Here is a 22,455-nt window from a genome sequence, read left to right as displayed (position 1 = left end):
AATGTCAGCACAAATCAGAAAAATCATAGAACGATCATACATCTGAAACCACCCGGGGAAAGCGCTAGTACCATGTCAGAATTTGATAGTTGACCAAAAAACTGTAGCGAAAACTGTTCAGCAGCTGAAACCATAAACGTGCTTTCTTGACTCAATAATATCTGAGTTTTTCAAAACTATTGTGAAACCAATGCTAGCTGATTTGCAACAAAATAATCAATTGCTCACTTCATTCTGGTGAGTTTCCTAAACCTCTTAAAGAAGCTGCTGTTAAGCCTCTTCTAAAAACAACGGGGCATTGGACGCTTCCATATTAGCAAATCATAGACCTATCTTTAATCTCCCTTTCATAGCCAAGATTGTTGAGATTTTTAATCAACTCAGCAATTTCTTGAATTTAAATGGACTTTTTGAAAATGTTTCCAAACTGTAATACAGAAACTGCTCTTATCAGGGTGTTAAACGGTATAAGATTGAATACTGACTCCGGAAAGGTGTCAATTTTGGTCTTGTTGGATCGCAGTATGGCTTTTGATACCGTAAATCACAATATACAGCTAAACAAGTTGGAAATGTGTGTAGGACTAAATGGAACAGTCCTTAAGTGGTTCAGGTCCTACCTGGAGGAAAGGAGCTACTTTGTGACTATTGGAAGTGCTCAATCTCAACAAATGGCAATGACCTCTGGGGTCATTCAAGGGTCAGTTCTTGGACCCCTCCTGTTCAGCCTGTACATGCTACCCTTGACTCAAAATTTCCAGAACTTTAGTTTTGACTATCATAGCTATGCAGATGACACACAGTTATATGTAGCAGTGTCTCCGGATGACTACAGTTCAATTGAGATATCGTGCCACTGTCTAAAGCAGATAACTGGATGAGCCAAAATTTCCTTCAACTAAACCACAACAAAACTGAGATACAGTAATTGTTTTGGGGAATAAAGAAAAGAGGATTTCTATTCGTAAATACCTGGATTCACTATTTTTAAAAAGCAAACACTAAGTCCAAAACTTTGGTATTCTGATGGATTCCGACGTGACCTTCAACAGTCATCAAATCAATTACTAAAACTGCCTTTAACCATCTGAAGAACATATCTAGAGTGAAGGCTCGCATGTGTCAAGCTGACCAGGAGAAGCTCATCCATGTTTTTATCTCAAGTAGACTTGACTATCGGAATGGTTTTCTGACTGGGCCCTCCGAATAGACCATTAAACACCTACAGCTCGTTGAGAATGCTGGAGCTTGGGATGTGGCCAGAACAAAGCGATCAGATCATATAACTCCAATTATAACGTCTTTACACTGGCTTCCAGTCAGTTTTAGAATAGATTTTAAAGTTCTGCTAATGGTCTATAAATCAATAAATGGTTTAGGTCCTGAATACATGAAGGGAATGCTTATGGAATACAAACCCAATAGGGCTGTGAAATTGACTGACTCGGGTCTAATAATAGAGTGAAGTACAAAGCAAACATGGTGAATCAGCATTATCTATTATGCAGTAAAAAATTGAATAAGTTGCCATAGGAGATGACATCAGCCTCAAGTGTGTTTTCAAATCCAGATTAAAAACTTTGTTTTTCATGCATTTTAAAGTACTTCCACTTTCCAGTGAAGGTTCTTACACTAAATGCTTTTGAATTGTACTTTTTCCAAATGTTTTTATTTGTATTTTTGAATCCTTTTAATCATGTCAAGGGCATTGAGTTGTGTATGAAATGCGCTATACAAATACATTTGCTTTGCTTTGCATCCCTTATTGAGTACCCCTTTCCAACAACCAAGGGACATTATCTTGCCCTTGGGTTTTGCCGGAACTGGCTGCATCACTGTGGGCCCTTCGGGTTGGGGGGACATCTTCTGCCCCTGGTTGGGAGAGAAGGTGGCCTCAACCACCACAGTTGAGGCATACTATTTAGAGGAGACATCTGCCAGTCATTGAGCATGCAAAACTGTGTCAAGCACTAGCTTGCGTGCAAAAGCCACACAGCCCTGGGACCTTTTCGCTAGGTTCGATTACAACAAATAATGCATGAATATGCGAATTGCTTGGTATCTCCTCTCATTCACACTCTGGTCCTACAGATGTTTATAATTTACATCCTCACTCCCACCACACAGAAATTGTACAGCTGGGGTCCGGACCCTTGTCCTGCATCCCTCCTATCTTGTCTGTCCTGTCTTAGCTTGGTATGTATTACCGCCCCTGGGTGTAGCACTTCTACCCCAAACAACACTCGTATATGATGTCATTGTTTTAAATATATAATGATTTACTTTCCTCATCTTGTTTGCAGTTAGTGCTTTGTCTGTTGGTGTCTTCTTTTCTCAATCCCCTCTAGAAAACTTTTTCTGTCCGACTGATCGACTGTGATTCTCAATAAATGTTCATAATAATACTAAGAAAACACAGCGGCCGCTTAAAAACTCCACTGTGACACACTCTTCTGGCATTAAGGGTATACAGATCTCCCCATCTGCTTGACCTAACAGCCAAACCTGACAATAAATTTGAAGAAGATGAAGAAAAAGGACCGTGATTATAGTCATCTTTTATCCGTCACCAAATGGAGAAAATACGGAGCAATAACGAAATTACAGTACCAAGAACTGAAAAGACCATCACATTACTGACTTATTAAATTAGTGAGGCACAATTGCCAAGAGGTCCTTGGCAACATTATGTGACCTGTAAGATTAAAGCCTTTTCTTTTTGATAGTTTAATTTCACTTGTCACTCACTGGTTGTTTGGAGTATCTTGGCTCAGGTGGGGGCAAGGTCAACTCTCACCTTTGTGATGGCAGGCTGAATTCATCACTCCCTCCATGTACAGTTGAATACCCTCAAGAAAGATATCGCAAACCCCAGTTACTTCTGATTCTGCATCATCAGTGTGTGAACACCTTATGTCACCGTTGTTACCAGTAATTAGATTTTGAATGAGGTGACATTGTAAAAGTGCTTTGAGTACCTTAGGCAGAAGTGGCCATTCCACAAAAACAAAATGGCCCATCACCAGGAGAAGCTACAATTGAGTGGAGAACCCTTATTATCAGTAATTTTGTTTTCACTTTTCTGTAGCACTACCGAAAGCATAGGTCAAAACCAACAATCACAATTGCCTTTTTTGCCAAGTATGTCAAAAGCACACAAGGAATTTGTCTCTGGTAGTTGGAGCCACTCTAGTACGACAATAGAAAGTGATTTTGTCAAATAACACTTTCGAAACAAGGAGTCACTGATGGTGTAGTGGTATGGACGCCTGACTCTGGTGCGAGCAGCGTGGGATCAATTCCAGCTCAGTGATGGTGTCGATATGTGCCCTGGAACTGACTGGCGACCAGTTCAAGGTGTCGTCCACTTTTCACCCAGTGTTAGCTGGGATAGGCTCCAGCACTTCCACAACCCTTATGAAGATAAGTGGCTTGGACAATGGACTTTTCAGACAAAAACTCTCTCAACCTCAATCAATTTAATGGCAAACGGTGCTTTGTCCAAACTGTTCTTGAAGAGAGAGAGCCACATCGTTGGGGTGCCCCAGTACTGATGGTGTGTGTGGATGAGATGTTGTCCCTCAGCCTCACCTGCTCTGTCCTGCCTATCGGGGAGATGTGTGACAGGCAAGATGCTGAGCTGGAGAAGCTTGAAAGAGATCAGTTTGTGATTAATGGTGTTGAATGCAGAGACGAAGTTCACGAAGAGGATCTCCACATGGGTCCCTGTGCCATTGAGGTGTCCTAGGATGAAGTACAGTACCATGTTGACTGTGTCATCCACAGACCTGTTTGCTCAGTATACACACTGCAGGGGGTCCTGTGACGCTCTTGAAGTGGTCCTGCATGATGCATTCAAAGAATTTCATGACCGCAGATGTCAGGGTGACAGGACTGTAGTCATTCAGACCCAAGATTGCAGGTTTCTTGGGGACTGGTATGATGGTAGAAGGTTTGAAACAGGATCAAGCTGAAAAAGCAGCTTGTGGTCACAAACTGTTGGCTTTACATTGTCCTTCAGGTATTTATGTTCAAGAGCAGAATACACGGTACCATCAAACACAGCAAATTGTTCAGTCTGAAGCAGAAAAACATCCCAAGACTACACTATCACCACCATGTTTGACTTTTGGTCGGATGTTCTTTTTCTGAAATGCTGTGCTACCTTTAAACCAGATGCAATGAGATAAACACCTTGCAAATACGTTTAATTATGTTGCAAAATCTATCAAGGTGCCAACGCAGGTGGTATGGGGAGCCGGGAGGAACGGTGAGCATGTGACTGAAACGGGACAATCATGTGAGATGAGCTCCACAGATTTCACTGCGCAGCAACTTTTTTTCTAACGTGTCCCCGCAATGCGTAGGTCACGTGATGCAATGTGGATGCTGTCAGCCACGTGACAGCAGGGGTACAAGGTGAGTTTTGTGATTCCAGCGAACCCTAGGGACAGCCATTATACTCACTTGGAAACGACATTAAACAATGGTGAACCCGGCCTACAAAGATTACCCCAGGAGAGCACCAGGGACTTATCATGGAGTAAATGTAGAGCGTTACGACCCACCTCTGATGGTGGTAGTTTGACGGTCCTGCGCTGATTAACTCCTTCAGGACCTGGAGAACTTGTGACTGATGGAACCATGAAATCTGCTCTTTAACAGATAATGCTCAAAGACAATGTTCAGCCATCAGTTTGTGAGATAAGATCTCAAGATAAAGCACACTTGGCTTCTGGTGCAGGATAACAATCCAAAATGTACCAGCAGGTCAGATTCTGAATGGGTTGAAAAAACAAAATCAAGGTTTTGGAATGGCCTAGTCAAAGTCCAAACTTGGCATGACCTTGAAATGGTCATTCATGCTCGAAAACCCTTTATTTTTGGAGGATTCAAACAATACTACAAGGAAGTTAGTGCTAAAATTTCATACACACATGAAAGACTCATTTCCAGTTATAGAAATTGCTTAATTTCAGTTGTTGCTGCTGAAGGTGGCCCAACTAGTTAAGTTTAGGGGTGCCATTACTTTTTCACACATGGGTGGGTAACTTTGAATATTTTATTTTATATTTTACCATTTAAAAACAACATTTTAAGTTCACCTGGGTTATATTTGTCTATTCACATTTGTTGATCTTCAATATTAAATTGAGAAAATGCAAAAATATAATTGGAGATGTGTGACTATTTATTCACAGGACTGCAAGCCTAATTAATGACTCGTGAAGTAAAGTACTAGCTCAGAGATGTTAAGTTTTCTCTCCCTCTCATTTTTCTCTCAACTAGTGTCAGAGCCTAATCTGAAGGTGCGTTCAAGGTTGAAACAAAAAGTAGCTGAGAGGCGAAGCTCTCCACTCCTCAGAAGGAAAGATGGGACAGTCATCAGCACCTTCAAGAAAAGAGCCATTGAGATTTCAGGTTGCATACATGATACCGTGAAAGATTGTACTGGTAAAAATAGCAGATAAATATGTTGCAAATTCCATGAAATATTGTGATGTGATTTTTTTTTTTTTTCTTCTTTTACAGTCTCCCCTCTCTGTAATAGCGCTCCAGGTTCAGGGCCCAGTAGTCCCAACAGTTCTAATTCAGCTATTGCTAATGGCAACACTGGATCTGTCCCCAATATACAGACTGAGGTACATTAAAAAATAAATAAATAAATAAATAAGAACGTGCACATACACATCCAATTTTGCTTGATTGTAAGTATGAAATTCTATTATTTATCATCAGCATGTTCTCTGTGAGTTATTTATTCTTCTGAAATGGTTCAGTATGTATTTACCCTAATTCTTATATATATATAATGTGTACCCGTTTTTAATACGCACCCCCAAATTTGGATAACCCTTATACTAATGTATGCATTTTTGCAATGCATGATTTTACTTCTACCCATGTGATCAACACATGAAGTATTAACTGTATTTTGTAAGTTTTTTCTAAGAATTATTCTAAAGTTAAGCACTTTACCTGAACACATAACACTTTCTTTTTATTTACCTGCTCTTATTTAGAAATTCACAGCCCTACTTTTGATTAGTAAATGAGAAGGCATCTGCTCGCCTTCGAGCCCCACCTCCAGGCCTGGCTCCAGAAGGGGGCCCTGGTTACCCGTGTCTTGGCAAGGGAAACCTCGATCTATTTTCATTTTTCATTATAGGAGTTTTTAAGCCGTGCTTTGTCTCACTCATTTCCGGTAAGCACTGGACTCCGCCAAGCCTGCCCTTTATCACCGATTTTGTTCATTACTTTTATGGACAGAATCTCTAGGCACAGCTGAGATGTAGAGGGCGTCCAGTTTGGTGGCATCAGTATTGCATCTGTGCTTTTTGCAGATGATGTGTTTCTGCTGGCTTCATCAAGCCATGATCTCCAACGCTCACTGGAGCGTTTCATAGCAGAGTATGAAGTGGCTGGGATGAGAATCAGCACCTCCAAATTTGAGACCATGGTCCTCAATCGGAAAAGGGTGGCATGACCTCTCCAGGTCGGTAATGACATCCTGCACCAAGCGGATGAGTTTAAGTATTTTGGGCTATTGTTCACAAGTGAGGGAGCAATAGAAAGATCGACAGGCAGATCGATGCTGCGTCTGCATTGCTGTGGACTGGTAAAGAAGGAGCTAAGTCGAAAGGCGAAGCTCTCAATTTACCAGCCGATCTACGTTCCTACCCTCACCTATGGGCACGAGCCGTGGGTCGTGACCGGAAGAACAAGACCGTGGATACAAGCGGCCAAAATGATTTTCCTCCGCAGGGTGTACGGGCTCTCCCTTAGAGATGGGGTGAGAAGCTCTGTCATCTGGGAGGGGCTTAGTGTCGAGCTGGTACTCCTTTTGGATTGAGAGGAGCAAGATGAGGTGGCTGGAGAATCCGATCCGGATGCCTCCCGGAAGCCTCCCTGGTGAGGTGTTCTGGGTATGTCCCACTAGAAAGAAACCCCGGGGACAACCCAGTACACGCTCGAGAGACTTTGTCTCTCGGCTGGGCTTGGAACGTCTCGGGATCCCTCCAGAAGAGATGAAAGAAGTAGCTGGGGTAAGGGAAGTCTGGGTATCCCTGCTGAAACTACTTCCCCCGCGACCCAACCTGGAGAAATGATAGAAAATTGGATGGATGGATGGATGGATGGATGGATGGATGGATGGATGGATGGATGGATGGAAGGCAAGGCGACACCCATTAAATAAAACTTAAACAGGATTTTCAGAATATAATTTTCACAAAATAAAACATAATCATAAAGAAATTAAGGATGGTTGTTGTTCAGTCATCAGTCAAATTTAAAAAAATATATACAAATTTCAGAAATACTACTAGTATGCAAATTTAGGAGCACACCTCTACGTATATCCAACCATACAAACCCCAGTCTCCTCATTTTATAAGCAAGTTTATAATCTTATTTTATAAGCAATTTTTAAAACAGAAGTCAAGGATAATAAGTTAATGGAAAAATTAAAGAAAGCGAAGGAGGTCACAAAAATGCTTGCAATATTTTAACATTATTTAGAACATAGGACAATTTTTGCATTTTGGTGCAGGCCTTAACAAGAAAAAAGAAGTTGATTCACATAATTTGTTTTTACGGGCCACATAACATGCTGGGCCAGATCTGGCCCCTGGGCGTCGAGTTTCATTGCTGTGCTCTAACCCTTCTCTGTCTCTACAGCTTCGCTCCCTTCATCAGACGCTAGGGGCTGATGGGACATTGAGCCCGCTAAGTCTGTACACATCGCCATCTCTGCCCAATATCTCGTTAGGGCTCCCTGCTAACACACACATTACGGTAGGCAAAAGAGACGCATAGAGAAATGACTGATTTGTGTCCCAGTAAAATATTCATTTTTCTAATGAATGAATGTTGCGTTACATTTTCTATTTCACAGACTGGTGGTAATTTTTCTTGTATCATATGTCAATTGCACATGGCATATACAGTTTGCACTTCAACTGTTAAGTTGATACTTTCATGAAAGACTAAAGTGGTTGTTTAATTGTGATTTGAGGGACTGGTAATTATTGCAGAAAAAAAGACTATCAATTAGTCTTGCCCAAAGGTTAGGGCACTAAATTACATCTACAATCTGACTATAAATGTTTTCTTTTCTGTTAAGGTGAAAATTGATTTAGTATAATTTGCTTATTGAATGCTATGGTAACACATAACAGGCCTCCCAGAAGATGTCAAGTCAACAGGAGGCAGAGCGTCAAGCCATTCAGTCACTCCGAGCGGGTGGAGCTCTAACTGGGAAGTTTCTCTCCACATCCTCCCTCCCTGCAGGTATGGCTTTATGTTTTAACTATTTTGCAATACTATTTGAAATCCTTTTCAGTATTCTGTAGTTCTAATTAGGATTACAAATGCTAGAGGTTTCAATCAATGGCTATCCGCACTAGCAACTCAGTAGACCTAACTTTTTCAGTCAAATTCACAGCATTTATGATTAATTCAAAGATATTTCAGAAAAAATATTCATCTTTCCATCCATTTTCTACCACTTATCTGAGGTCGGGTCGCGAGGGCAGTAGCTTGAGCAGGGACGCCCAAACTACCCTCCCCTCACTCACTTTATCTAGCTCTTCCGGGAGATCCTGAAGGGTTCCCAGGCCAGCCGAGAGACTTAGTCTTTCTAGCGTGTCCTGAGTCTTCCGGGAGCCATCCGAATCAGATGGCCCACCCACCTCATCTGGCTCCTCTCAATGTGGAGGATCACAAACTACTCTGAGTCCCTCCCAGATGACCTAGCCAGACACACCGCAGAGGAAACTCATTTCGGCCGCTTGTATCTGGAATCTTGTTCTTTCGGTCATGACCCACAGCTTGTGACCAAAGGTGAGGGTAGGAACATGTATCGACAAGTAAACTGAGAGCTTCACCTTTTGCCCTAGCTCCTTCTTTACCACAATGGACCGATACAAAGTCCGCATCACTGCAGATGCTGTACCAATCTGCCTGTCGATCTCCTGTTCCCTTCTTCCCTCACTTCAGACCCCAAGATACTTGAACTGCTCCAGATGGAGCAGGATCTCATCCTTGACCCGGAGAGGCACGCCACCCTTTTCCAACTAAGGACCACGGTCTCAGATTTGCAGGTGCTGATCCTCAATCGCAGCCACTTCACACTCAGCTGCAACCCACTCAAGTGAGAGTTGGACTTCACAGCTTGGTGAAGTTAACATAACTAGATCATCTGCAAAAAACAGAGATGCTGGTGAGAATGCAGACCAAACTCTGACACCGGTCGTACAGGGACCGAACAGCCCCTGTCAGGGGGTTCGGTACCCCATACACCCAAAGCACCCCCCCACAGGACTCGCCAAGGGACACTGTCGAACGCCTTTTCCAAGTCCTCAAAACAGACGTAAACTGGTTGGGCAAGCTCCCATGCACCCTCAGGACCCTGACAAAGGGTTAGAGCTGGTCCACTGTTTCTGCTCTGTTTCTGTTAGCTGGAGATAAATTGAGCGTCTTTCAACTCCCAACAACATTACGTAGGAGACAAGTGCAGAAGAGAGATGACGATGAGGTGCTGTAAAACAGGTTCAATAGCCGATGTTTCTATTTCTGTCCAATTATTGTGTTATAATAAAGCTGAGACAATTGTATAAAAGCAGAGGAAGCGCTTCTCCTTAAATAGTAAGCAATGCTTGTTAGATCCCGTTATGGTTGATTACCAACAATAAATGTTTGATTTTGTTGTATTTTTCTTTTCAGGAGTTGGACATGATTTAGAGACTCAGCCTCCTAGCTCACACTCTGCACATTCTTCATTATTACAACATGTGTTACTACTGGAGCAGGCCAGACAACAAACTGCTATGCTATCTGGTACAACTATTACACGTGTGCCAATACAATCAAACCAAAATTAAGTTGTTTAATTTTTTAAAATCTAGCTTACTGTTTTCATCACCAACTTCCATACAATTAGTTCCCATGTACAGCCAGTCGCCACTGGTTACAGCAGAGAGAGGTTTGTCCAGCGGCCTACGATCAGTCAACAAGCTGCCTCGCCATCGGCCTCTAGCTCGTACCCAGAGTGCACCTTTGCCCCAGTCGCCCCAGGCCCTCCAGCAGCTGGTAGTTCAGCAGCAACATCAGCACTTTCTGGAGAAACATTACAAGGTATACAGGTGCATACACACACAATTACACATAAATGGGTGGACTTATACTTGTTCTAACATCAACTTATTTGTGTAGATGCTTTCAAAGGGCTCAGACCTACCCAGACCACCTCCCACCCATCCAGAGGAGACAGAAGAGGAGCTTACAGAGACCAACGACATGCAGGAGGATGATGTAGGGACAAGCATTCAGAGGTGATAATCAGTCAGATGGCTTGTTTCATCTCAATTTATGTGTTTAATGTATTCTTTAGGTATTTGCAAACACACTAAGTTTGAAACCACTTGATACATTTTGATCAATCAGACTTCAGACGGAGGGGTCAGATGACTGCACAATCACCTCAGAACGACACAGTGTGCATCCAAAGGATGAAGAACGAGGAGCTGTACATGTAAAGGGAGAGAGCACAGAAAGTGAACTGGATGAAGAGGACGAAGAAGAAGATGTCATCCAGCTGGGGGACAGCGAGGAAGACGCCAAGAGTAGCTACTCTCAGGTTTGTGCAAATTTTAGAAAGTGTCGAATTGATGTTGACAGCTATAACGTCCATTGCAAAATAGTTACCAATTGCCATATTGACACCTTCATACTTTGAGACATTCTATTGAGCTGTTCTTTGGGGTTTCCCACAACAGTACAAAAATCTGGGAATTCATTTTAGTTCTGTTTATGTAATCCTATTAATACACAAACAAGAAAAAACTACTTTCACCAGATGCTCTAGAAAAATTAGAAAGCACAAAATACCGTGCAAATCCCTGCATGTGCTTCAAATTGGCGGCCGATTGGCTCACTATCGTTAGATCAGGTATTTGATCAGTTTTATCCAAATGGGAAAACGATTCTAACGTCACACGATTTGTGCTTCCACAGTGCCATTTCTTGGCAAAATAACATGGTTCACAGTTTTAACACTTTTACACATTTTGACACCCATAGATACACACAAAACACAGACAGTCAATTGCATAGTTAATTTAAAATTAATATCATTGGAGCGAGGAACAAATATATAAAATCTTTCCATTCTGCCATGTGGTTGTCAAAATGCAGACACTTTGAAATATGCACACACTTGCACAAACCCACGCACACTTCATGTGACGGTGCATTGACATCACCAGCTGGTGACTCAACCACTGGACTCACTGCTGTGTGTATGTGTGTGTTCCAAAATCTCAGGATCTTTGAGTGTGTGTTTTTGTGTCCACCCACACATGATGACTCACCCAGTTCATGGTAGCAAGCACAGCTTTATTCCCTATATATAGTCTGTATAGAACTGCTTACACGAACTATTACACACATGGATGAATGGTGCAGAATAGTCTGTCTACATATGTCTACATAAAAGTTGTACAAAAAATATTAGGTGAAACATATACTCAGCTCATTCATTTCAGAGAATTGATCCTGCGCTCACTTTCCCACCAGGCCCTGCAACATATGGGTCTATTCTCCTCCTCGTTGCCTCACAGACCACTGGGAAGAGCACAATCTTCTCCTGCAGCCACCGTCAACCCTGTCAGACATCTCTTTACTACAGGTAAAGAGGTGTATGAAGCAAATATAAATCCTGAACCTGAATGCTTACCATACAGGGCAAGAATCCTTATGAGAAGTGATGTGGGGTTTACATGAAGGATGTGGGGAATATGGTGAGAATATGGTAAAGACTGATGAATATACCAGATTGTTGATTGACTAAACAGATATTTTACTGGGACCATTACATCTGGTATTAAAGTAGTAAAATAATATTCAAGTAAAATCTGGTGTTGGTAGTGTGATGGTTTCGGTCTGTTTTCCTGTTTGACGACCTGGATGACTTGCTGTCATAAATGGAACCATGAATTGTGCTGTTTACAAAAAAAATCCTGAAAGAAAATGTCCTGTCTTAGTGACCTCAAACTGAAACGAACTTTGGGTCTGCAGCATGACAGTGATCCAAAACAGGCCAGCAAAAAAAAAAAAAAAAAAAAAAAAGAAATCAGGGAAGTGGCAAACAGTTTCACATCACTGTGTGTGTGTGTGTGTGTGTGTGTGTGTGTGTGTGTGTGTGTGTGTGTGTGTACACTTTCTCTTTTTGCCTTTTTATTTTATGTGTTGGGCTATTTCATGGTAGGTTAATTGAAGACTTAAATTGCCAGTAAGTGTGAATGTGAGTGCAAATGGTTGTTTATATGTCCCCTGCGATTGGCTGGCGAGCCTTTCAGGGTGTACCCGCCTCTTGCCCGAAGATAACTGGGATAGGTTCCAGCATGCCTGTGACCCTAGTGGAGATAAGCTGTACAGAATACAGATGGCTGGATTTATGCATTTAATATGAATTCCCTGCATTGATGTAGCGTTCTTATTCTGTTTCACTTCCACCAGGCCTTGTTTATGACAGTTTGATGTTAAAGCACCAGTGTGTATGTGGCAATGCCCACATCCATCCAGAGCATGCTGGGAGAGTGCAGAGCATCTGGTCCAGGCTACAGGAGACAGGCTTACTGGGCCGCTGTGAGGTAGGCTTGCATGCATGCACACATGCACGTACACAATCAGACACACTTGCACCAAAAATAAGTCAAGAGTAAGTGTGCAAAAAGCCTTCTCAGTCTCTTGCTGTTTGTGTCTGAGCAGAGAATTCGTGGGCGTAAAGCATCCCTGGATGAGATCCAGACTGTCCATTCTGAGTTTCACACTCTGCTCTATGGAACTAGTCCACTGAATCGACACAAACTCGACCACAAGAAGCTACTGGGTAACAAATTAACAGTGCATGTTGGTTCCTCAAAATAGGAGTTTAAAGGGCCCCTTCCAACAGAAGCCATTTTTTTCAGTTTTATTCATCACATGGGTCAAAATGAGTACATTTATGAGTCAACACTTATGGTTTTTTAATTGTTAGCATTAAGTGAAACAATTAGTGCTTCTAATAAATAATCAATGACTAACCTTCTGTTTCATGTTTAGTTTGACAGTAAACCTCAATTCAGAGTGGCAATTAAGATCTTGAAGCTTTTTTTAATTTTTGAAGAATTGTTCACTATCTGAGCCAAACGACTGCTAATTGTGAAGTGAGTTGAGTTCACTACCACAATGCAGTGGTAGTGTTCTAAATTTTGCTCACAAGTCAAAGCAAAGGCTTGTCTCTAAAAACTTGTAAGTTGGTTGATGTGGATCTTAAGGAACCTCTGTATTTTTTCATTATGAGCATGATGGTTGATTTCAAATCTGTTCTTTACCTCTCGTTCGTCTCGTGAATACCAATACCTGTTTCAGGTCCCATCAGCCAGAAGATGTATGCTGTTCTTCCGTGTGGCGGAATAGGGGTGAGTCTTTTTCTCTCACCATCTTTTGTCTGGTCTTCATAAGTAGGTTACATTTTAAGAACGTGGGTCCTCTGCTGCCTTCTGCAGGTGGACATTGACACAGTGTGGAATGAGATGCACTCGTCTGCAGCTGTCCGCATGGCAGTTGGCTCTGTTCTTGAGCTGGCCTTCAGAGTGGCAGCTGGGGAACTGAAGGTAACTGACACACACACACACACACAGTTTTGTAAAACAGGCATTACCTTGACTGTCTTTTTCTGTCTCTTTGCCAGAATGGCTTTGCAGTCGTGCGTCCACCAGGCCATCATGCAGAACAATCCACTGCCATGTTCGTACATGAATCTGATTTTTTAATACAGTACTAAAATATGTCACAAAGTTGTTCTTTGATGATGAGTGTTTTTAATCAGCTCTTCTTTTTTTCCTTACTTGTGAGAGCAGGGGATTTTGTTTCTTCAATTCAGTAGCCATCACTGCCAAGCTACTCCAGCATAAACTGGGGGTGGGAAAGATCCTCATCATGGACTGGGTTAGTGACCTCACATACACACACACCTGTTTATTTATAGATATTCCTTCAATAGTTATAATAACCAAATCTACTAATTGAATATTATGTGCTGCTGTAGCTCACAGACCAAAAAGGTTGCAATAAAGTTGTTTTTTTTTAAACCACTAGCTTGAACCCTGTTTTTCCCCATACATAAAAATGCCGTTTAAAACTCCCTCCAAGTCTCTGCATAAACTGTTGATCAAACTCTGTATTCCATAACAATGAGTCTCTCTCTCTCTTTCTCTCTCTTTCTCTCTGTGTCTCTCTCTCTCTGTCTCTCTCGCTCTGTCTATCTCTCTCTCTCTGTAACATGTCACTGCAGGACATTCACCATGGCAACGGCACGCAGCAGGCCTTCTACAGTGACCCCAATGTCCTCTACATCTCGCTCCATCGCTACGATGACGGCAACTTTTTTCCCGGTAGCGGAGCACCTGAGGAGGTAAACACACAAACCTGGATTTCCATCATCTTTGTAACCCAAACTATAAATCTACTTACAGTATGTTCTGTTCTTAGACCTGTATAACTACAAAGAGGCTCAATGTATAAAATGAAAAGAATAAAATAAAACAGATTAATTCCTTTCTTCCCCAGGGATTATTAGGCATTACACAATCAGGATTTTTGAGACTGGTCACCTAGTTAATAAAAAAATGATCACCAATCACAAGATGGTGCAATGTGTCTATTTAAATTACTTGTTAATTTACTGCAGATGCATATGCATCACTGTATACTGAGCATTTTTGGGTATTTTAGACAAAGGGTAAAAGAATTACCTCTAGAGGGCATTTAAGTATTGGCCATTGACATTAGTTTAAAGTTCTGTCAAGTCAAACTCAATAATGGGTGCTAATCAACAGTAATTCAATCACTTTATTGCAATTACATTACTTTAACAAACACAGATGATGTGCCAAATCTAACTTTCTCACTGCCTCAGCTATATGGGCCGGTCTTGTTCAGTTTGCATCAGCACCCATTCGCCTGTCAGGTTACCTCCCCCAGAACGCGAACTTGTGTTGCCGATTGAATTTGTTGTGTTGAATGATTTAGATGATGTTTCCCACAAGGTACTTCTGTTTTGCACAAATTTCAAATAATTTGCGTCTTCCATGTTATTTGTCAGAGACTAAATGTCTCACACTGCTGAGATATTTTTTCACTGACAAGATTGAAAAAAACTTGATGGGTCATCAGATAGCTACAGTAGAGCGTCACAAGATGTGTCAAGGCCAAACATACACCAAATTTTGGATTCATACATGATGGCAACGTGTTTTGCAGAGTCAATCCATGACATCATTGATGGGATTCATGAATTATCATTAAAACTGATTAGCATAAAGTAGCCAAACAGATTGCTGTAAAGTCTGATGATTCTGTTGGCAGATTTACACTGCAGGTCCAAGTTCCCAATTCCAATGTAATGGTTATATCTGATTTGAGTGTTTATTTCCATGTAGTACATTTCAAGTACCACATAACTGAGTTCACGCAGACAGACAATCCACATGCTGTAAATGAACCCCAAAGCAATGACAACATAGAAATAAAATACTTAAATCATACAATTATTAAATGATGCATACCATTTAGCTAGCTTGGAGTGACTTGAGATAGTATAAAAATTGCATCAACATTTAGAAGAAGACTGATTCTAATCTTACAGTGTACAGTTCTGTGCATATTTTTTCTCTTTATGTTCCCATGATACCAAATTGTGACACTTGAGCAAAATCGCAAATTGTCTCAAGATTCATTATAAATGCAGCCTAAACCAATTTATATTTATTGCCTATATAAGATTTTAGTTTTTTTATGTGTAAATTTCCATTTCAAGTTAACCATCCATCCATTTTCTGAGCCACTTATCCTCATCAGTATCGCGTGGACCATATTCAAGTTGTCAACAGGCAGGAGGCGGGGTACACCCGGAATTGGTTGCCAGCCAATCGCAGGGCACATAGAAACAAACACGCATTCAAACTCACAATTACACCTAGAGGCAATTAAGTGTCTCCAATTAATCCATGTTTTGGGGATGTGGGAGGAAACCAGAGCATCTGGAGAAAACCCTATCGATATCACTTTACATTTATTGAACGTGTGAAGCAAGTATACAGTAGTAAATACATAATCCAAATATTTAGCGTTAAATATCCTTTAGTTGGCCTAGACCTACTCTCAAACGCCAATACACATGAACTTACAACACTTCTTTCCTCAGGTCGGATCAGGTCCAGGTGTCGGCTTTAACGTGAACATAGCGTGGACTGGAGGAGTAGAGCCCCCTATGGGTGACGTTGAGTACCTCACTGCCTTCAGGTAAACAAGTTCTTCTTTTGAAGAAACATATTTTAGTATGATATATAAGATGCAACACCGCTGTGAGGCTTGAGATGCTATAGAAAATTGTAGGGATGGACAAGTACAAATACTAGACAATATTTCAAGGTATGAGCTACTCATGAATGCTGCCAATACTGGCAATTGATACCAAAGGCAAAACCTGTGGCGGCAAATCATTATACGTGTGTGAAAGAAAGAGAGGGTTTCACAATTGTTCATTTCAGTTTTATGCATCAGTATACTCTAAGAACTAGTGGTATCAGTGAGTACTAGAGTGAATGTTTACCGTCTAAATAAAGTGCTATTGAATATGTGTACCTTCTACACACACAAACAATACATAACGATTGTTACCTATGGTTAATGTTTACATAATGACTCTGATGGTTACTGCCACTTTATGTACCGTACAGTGATTCAAAGTAACTACATAAACCCCATCATTTTATTAATTGTGATTTTCTAATGTTTTTGTTTGTTCATTAAGAAATAACTTTTTTTTTTCCCCAAGAAATTGTGATGAGAGGAAAGCTAGTGTTCAGCCTGAGGTTTTATTTAAAATTCAATATGTGTAGAAGAATTCACTAGCTGTTTCTTGAGTCACCCTGGAATTGCCACAGGTGGTTTCACCAGGAACCCTTGTCAGAGAGAAGATAGAATTCCTCATATTTGGGTGTCAAGTTCTTCCAAAGTTCTTGGTTTGGTACAGGAGACTTGCTTTTTAAACCAACCCCAAAACCAAAAGTTGAAACTTCAGTCTGGTCACTCGCGGTGCACTAATACCCATGAATCCTCTGGAGGTGTAAGGATTCAGTCGTTCACATACCAAAATAGCTACATGTGAAAGGGGCTCCATTTTGCGTGAAAATCAAATGTTCGGCATTGTCCCAAGCACTAATAACTGTTCAGATTTCATTGTGCATCCTGATAAACTTCCTCCTGCCATTCAAGGTATTGCAAAGAATAATTGTGACTCATAACTCCGAAGTCATACCATACCACACCATTACTTCAATTGCTGCACATTAAAGAGCCAAAATAAATGTTAAAAAATTAGGAAAAAAATACAAATTGAATTTCACACTCTAGAACATTTTTATAAGAAAAAAATAAGCATCTGAAAATATGGAGTTACTTTACAATCACGTTTGTACTTGTCAAATGGTTCATTGTAACTGGTGGTTTTCAAGCTTAAGTTAAGCAACAGTCCTTAAACTGCCGCATTGCACTTAACGAACCCTGTTGGGATGCTTTTGTGCAGGAGTGTGGTGATGCCCATTGCTCAGCAGTTCAGCCCAGACGTGATTCTGGTGTCTGCAGGCTTTGATGCGGTGGAGGGTCATCAGTCTCCTCTAGGAGGTTACATTGTCTCTGCCAAATGTGAGTGCACAACTGGTTACCATGGCAACCTCTTTCCTCTAGCAAAAAGTCTGATACACTGAATACATGTTAAAAATGATTTTATGTATTTCATGCATGTCTCGATATATGTTTGCGTTACCGCTGTGTTTTGGCAGGTTTTGGTCTGTTAACCCAGCTCCTGATGGGTTTGGCTGGTGGGCGTGTTATTATGGCGCTAGAGGGGGGTCATGACCTCACCGCCATCTGTGATGCATCAGAAGCTTGCGTCTCTGCTCTGCTTGGAGACCCGGTAAGATAGTCTACATATTTTAACTGCTTCAAAATCAATTTGATTGTGTCCTGGCCTTTATTAAGGGGAGGTTTTTTTTTCTTTTTTTTCTTTACATGAACCTTTTTCACTATAGTGACATTGTTGCTCCACAATGCTTTGTTATTGCTCGTGTAAAACAAAATTACACTAAAAAGGTCATACAATATTTTCAAAATACGCTGTTATAATCCACACAGGATTAATTGTTAATCGTATGCTTTCAGAGACAGGCAAGGTAATGTGAAAACATTGTTAAAATACAAGTTTATACTGAGTTAAGCACTAATAATTTTAAGACGTGGTGGGAAAAAAGAATACATATATATATGCATATATATATATATATATATATATATATTATATATATATATATGCATATGCATTAAAATGGTAGTGTTTTGATTTTTAAGAAGCTATTTTGACTTCATAACATTACAGTCGCTGTTTTCTTCTACCAGACATTTTTAGAATTTTTACAATAAAAATGTCACAATGAATGGCAGAAAATGCTGTGGAAAGTAATGTATTATCATTGCATGATCAAACAAAAGGTATTCTTTAAAACTAAAATTTGGTAGCATAAACAATATTTATAATTTAAGTACGACTAAATCCGGCATTCATTTACCACTCATCTTAAATCGTCTGTAAACATGGAGACAAAAAAGAAAATGGACATCAATGTCGTGTCCTACAGCTGCAAAGCTCTTCGAGGCATAACCCATTAATTGCAATGAAATGTGTTTCTAAGTCTTGACTCAGAGGGGTTGAATACTAAATATTTGAATCATTTTCCTTCCACTTCTCAGTTATGAGCTACTGTATTGTTTTTTTTTTATTATTTATTTATTTTTTTTTTTTCAAATAAATCACCCAGTAGAGGCGAGTGACTCACATGATAACTCACCCTCCGTGTGTCCTTCGCAGAGTGACTCTGCATTTCAGTGGCCTCAAGAGAAGCCGTGTCCAAAAGCATGTGCCTCGCTAGAAAGAGTGATAGAAATTCAGAGTGAGTCAACACCCTCGCGCGCGCATACACAGCATCTAACTCGCGGTCTTAATCTCACACCATGTGTTTATATGACTCCTCTAGGTAAACACTGGTCCTGCCTCCAAACGCTGTCCCCGACGAGCAGCCACTCAGTATCGGACGGGCCCCTGGGAGCCCATCGTCAATCGGACAAGGACGAGGCAGACACAGTTAGCGCCATGGCCTCTTTAAGTGTTGATGTAGAGCAGTCATGTGCGACCGCCACCATCAATGATGCCGGCAGGTCAGTGGAGTATCGAAAGCTCAACTAGTATACGCTTTGTCCTCACGAGTAAGTGAACACTGTCTTAGTAATGTACTAACATATTTTCCTTTACTGCCTTAAACTTGTATGATATTTTTGCATACTAGTGTTACAACTACGTCACGAGTGAGGCAGAAATGTGCACTAGTTGACATCTGTTTTCACTTCTAGTACTACTAGTGGAGCACTAGATAAAGTTTTGGCATGACACTAGTAGTATTAGTATCACACAATTGTCAAGTACTGCACATTTTGTCTCACTAATAACGTGTAGTTGTCCTACTAGTGTAACAAAGTTGTGCTACTAGCGAAGACAAAATGCACTGAATGAGCTTGCTTGTGAGGACAAAGTATACTAGTACATGACCCTTAAGATGGATATCAAGGCTGTCAAATAAATAGAAAATGAGAAAAATCTGATCAAATGCTATGCAGCCTCAGGATGTCCAAAAATATCTGTGAAATGGGCCCCTCCATTTCCAGGTTTCCACATTTCTAATTTGTTATGTGTTTTTGTACAACCTCAATTTCAATGAAGTTGGGACGTTGTGTTAAACAAATGAAAATAGAATACAAGGATTTGCAAATCATGTTCAACTTGTATTTAATTGAATATACAGTACTACTAAGACCAGATATTTAATGTTCAAACTGTGTTACATCACCTTTTCTTTTAACAACATTCCATAAACGTTTGGGAACTGAGGACACTAATTGTTTAAGCTTTGTAGGTGGAATTCTTTCCCATTCTTGCTTGATATACAGCTTCAACTGTTCAACAGTCCCGGGTCTCCATTTGTCATATTTTACGCTTCGTAATAGGGCACACATTTTCAGTGGCAAACAAGTCTGTACTGCAGGCAGGCCAGTCTAGTACCTGCACTTTTTTACTACAAAGCCACGCTGTTGTAACATGTTCAAAATGGGGTTTGGCATTGTCTGGCTGAAATAAGCAGTGCTGGCCATGAAAAAGATGTTGCTTGGATGGCAGCAAATGTTTCTCCAAAACCTGCATTAATGGTCCCTTCACAGATGTCTAACTTCTACTCCACATGCCATTGACACTAACACAGCCCCCTACCATCGCAGATGCTGGCTTTTGAATTTGCGTCCAAAGACGTGAACCTTGCCCAATCTTTGCTTGTGAATGAGTGAGCAATTCAGGGAAGCTCCTTTTCGACTCAATCATGGCACCCACTTGATCTCAATTTGCCCCGTTCACCTTTGATGAGCATTCCTCAACTTTTTCAGTATTTTTGCAACCTGTTCCAGCTTTTTTGGAACGTGTTGCATTTGCTAAAAACAAAGTATGAGAACATTAAATATCTTGTCTTTGTGGTGTACTCAATTAAATGTCGTTGAACTTCTTCTTTTCCTTTCGGCTTGTCCCAGTAGGGGTCGCCACAGCGTGTGATCTTTTTTTTCATCTAAGTGGATGTGGCCCCTGAACTAAAATGACTTTGACACCCCTGATTTCGATCTTCCAGGTCTACAGAAGAACCAATGGAAGAGGAGCCTGTTTTGTAAAACGGACGCATAGATGAATGCCACCTTAACTTCCTCCTGGCACCTACTCTACTTTCTTATGGATTGTGTATAGGTACACACAGATTCATGCAGAGTGGAAATGTTGTGGATGACCACAAATGGCCGCATACGAAGCGCTCAAAAGGTCAGTTCTCTCCATGTGAGGAGCAGAGAAATTGTAAGCATCTCTATGGCAACCGGAGGATAGGCACGTCATCATGGACACGCCTCTCGTGTAACGTTGACGCTCCCTGCTCCCCTTACAAGCTGCACATATCACCACTGAGTCCCCATTTTTGGTCACATCTGTGAGTGAGGGTCGGACAGTGCGGCTCACCGCTGACGGAGCAGGAAGTTGCAAGATGTACAGAGGATGAGAAGGAACTAGGTGCCTTTTTGTCCACTCACACACACACATCCAATCAGAAACAAGAAAACAGCAACCACCGCAGCACCTCAGCAAACGAACCAGCCAATAAGGACTGAAGGAACACAGCAATGCGCACACACTTACTGCTGTTGTTTCACATGGTCACTTCATTTTCTTGTTGTTTTCTTCTCATCTAGTTGCCTTAATTTGTTAATGGTATGTATGTTGGAGAGGAAGAGGGAGAGATTGTGACAGTTGGAAACACATTTAGAAAGGGGGGGGTCCCAGCAAGCTTTAAAGATGCTTTATTTATTCTTTGAACTATATGATGTGTGTCACTTGAAACCACCACCTCGTTCTCCCTTTCTTTTCTTTAGAAAGAAGACTGTGGGAATGTGGCATGTGACCACGTGGCCCTCTTTTTTATTTGTAGGTTGTTGTTTTTTATTATTATTAATATTATTATTGTTGTACTGGTATAAGTACGTCCTGTCTTGTTGCCCACAGTTGCATCACGGTGTCGTTTTTCTAAATCTGTATATATGTCTATGTAAAAAAAAAAAAAAAACAGCAACAAATTTTTTTTTATATTAAATACAAGAAAAATAATTTATATATATATATATATATATATATATATATATATTATATATATATATATATATATATATGTCTTATCCCTTACACTTAGATAGGGATCGGGCAAAGCATTATGACATCTGTAGTTTAATAACAGCACTACAAGTTAGAGCGAGCAGTGAAATTGGAGCCATTCACTAATCCTGTAATCCTTATCGAGGGCTATTATATCGCATTGATTTGGGTGTATCTCATAAATTGAACATGGGTAACACTCAAAGGAAAAAAAACATAAATACAATAATTTACGATAGATTCTGAGATTGGTCTGTTGCTCAGCTTTTACAGGGTGTGCTAGGAGAAGTTTTGGCAGCTTTGTGATGATTTTCCCTTTTAATTAGTCAAGTCTTTCCATATATATGTGTATATTTCGACAAAACAACATTTTATCCTGTCAGAGTGGTTATATGAATATATTCTATAATTATATTTTTGACTTAAAAGGAAGCTCAAAAGCAGTTTAGTGCGGACGCATGCTGATGGTCTTGTTGTGGATGGAGGTAGGCAGCGGGTTCTGGCTCCTCTGGTAGGACCAAGACTGGCGATCGTTCAGAATGCAAAGTTGGAAATGTTCAACAGTG

At 40.7% G+C, this 22,455-nt stretch overlaps 1 protein-coding gene across 9 annotated transcripts in view; it reads left to right on the top strand.

Moving 5' to 3' along the window:
* Nucleotides 1-21,803, top strand: part of hdac5 (histone deacetylase 5) — a 60,516-nt gene extending 38,713 nt beyond the window's left edge. For 8 of the 9 annotated variants that reach the window (XM_061846644.1, XM_061846643.1, XM_061846639.1 and 5 more), the window contains 22 exons: nt 5,290-5,454; nt 5,533-5,642; nt 7,681-7,797; nt 8,181-8,292; nt 9,727-9,840; nt 9,944-10,137; nt 10,216-10,334; nt 10,447-10,639; nt 11,578-11,689; nt 12,520-12,653; nt 12,772-12,892; nt 13,414-13,463; nt 13,551-13,658; nt 13,736-13,791; nt 13,905-13,992; nt 14,339-14,458; nt 16,250-16,347; nt 17,633-17,751; nt 17,889-18,022; nt 18,971-19,052; nt 19,137-19,317; nt 20,826-21,803. In XM_061846644.1, coding sequence (XP_061702628.1) covers nt 5,290-5,454; nt 5,533-5,642; nt 7,681-7,797; nt 8,181-8,292; nt 9,727-9,840; nt 9,944-10,137; nt 10,216-10,334; nt 10,447-10,639; nt 11,578-11,689; nt 12,520-12,653; nt 12,772-12,892; nt 13,414-13,463; nt 13,551-13,658; nt 13,736-13,791; nt 13,905-13,992; nt 14,339-14,458; nt 16,250-16,347; nt 17,633-17,751; nt 17,889-18,022; nt 18,971-19,052; nt 19,137-19,317; nt 20,826-20,865 — 2,567 coding nt within the window. In that variant the 3' untranslated portion in view covers nt 20,866-21,803. The remainder of the gene's footprint in view (nt 1-5,289; nt 5,455-5,532; nt 5,643-7,680; nt 7,798-8,180; nt 8,293-9,726; nt 9,841-9,943; nt 10,138-10,215; nt 10,335-10,446; nt 10,640-11,577; nt 11,690-12,519; nt 12,654-12,771; nt 12,893-13,413; nt 13,464-13,550; nt 13,659-13,735; nt 13,792-13,904; nt 13,993-14,338; nt 14,459-16,249; nt 16,348-17,632; nt 17,752-17,888; nt 18,023-18,970; nt 19,053-19,136; nt 19,318-20,825) is intronic. The other variant, XM_061846638.1, reaches the window with a different exon arrangement.
* Nucleotides 21,804-22,455: the final 652 nt, after the last annotated feature.

This window comes from Syngnathoides biaculeatus, chromosome 16, assembly GCF_019802595.1.
Source record: "Syngnathoides biaculeatus isolate LvHL_M chromosome 16, ASM1980259v1, whole genome shotgun sequence".
Lineage (NCBI taxonomy): Eukaryota > Metazoa > Chordata > Actinopteri > Syngnathiformes > Syngnathidae > Syngnathoides > Syngnathoides biaculeatus.
The sequence above is the reverse complement of the archived record's forward strand: the minus strand, read 5'-3'. Positions and strand labels throughout refer to the sequence as shown.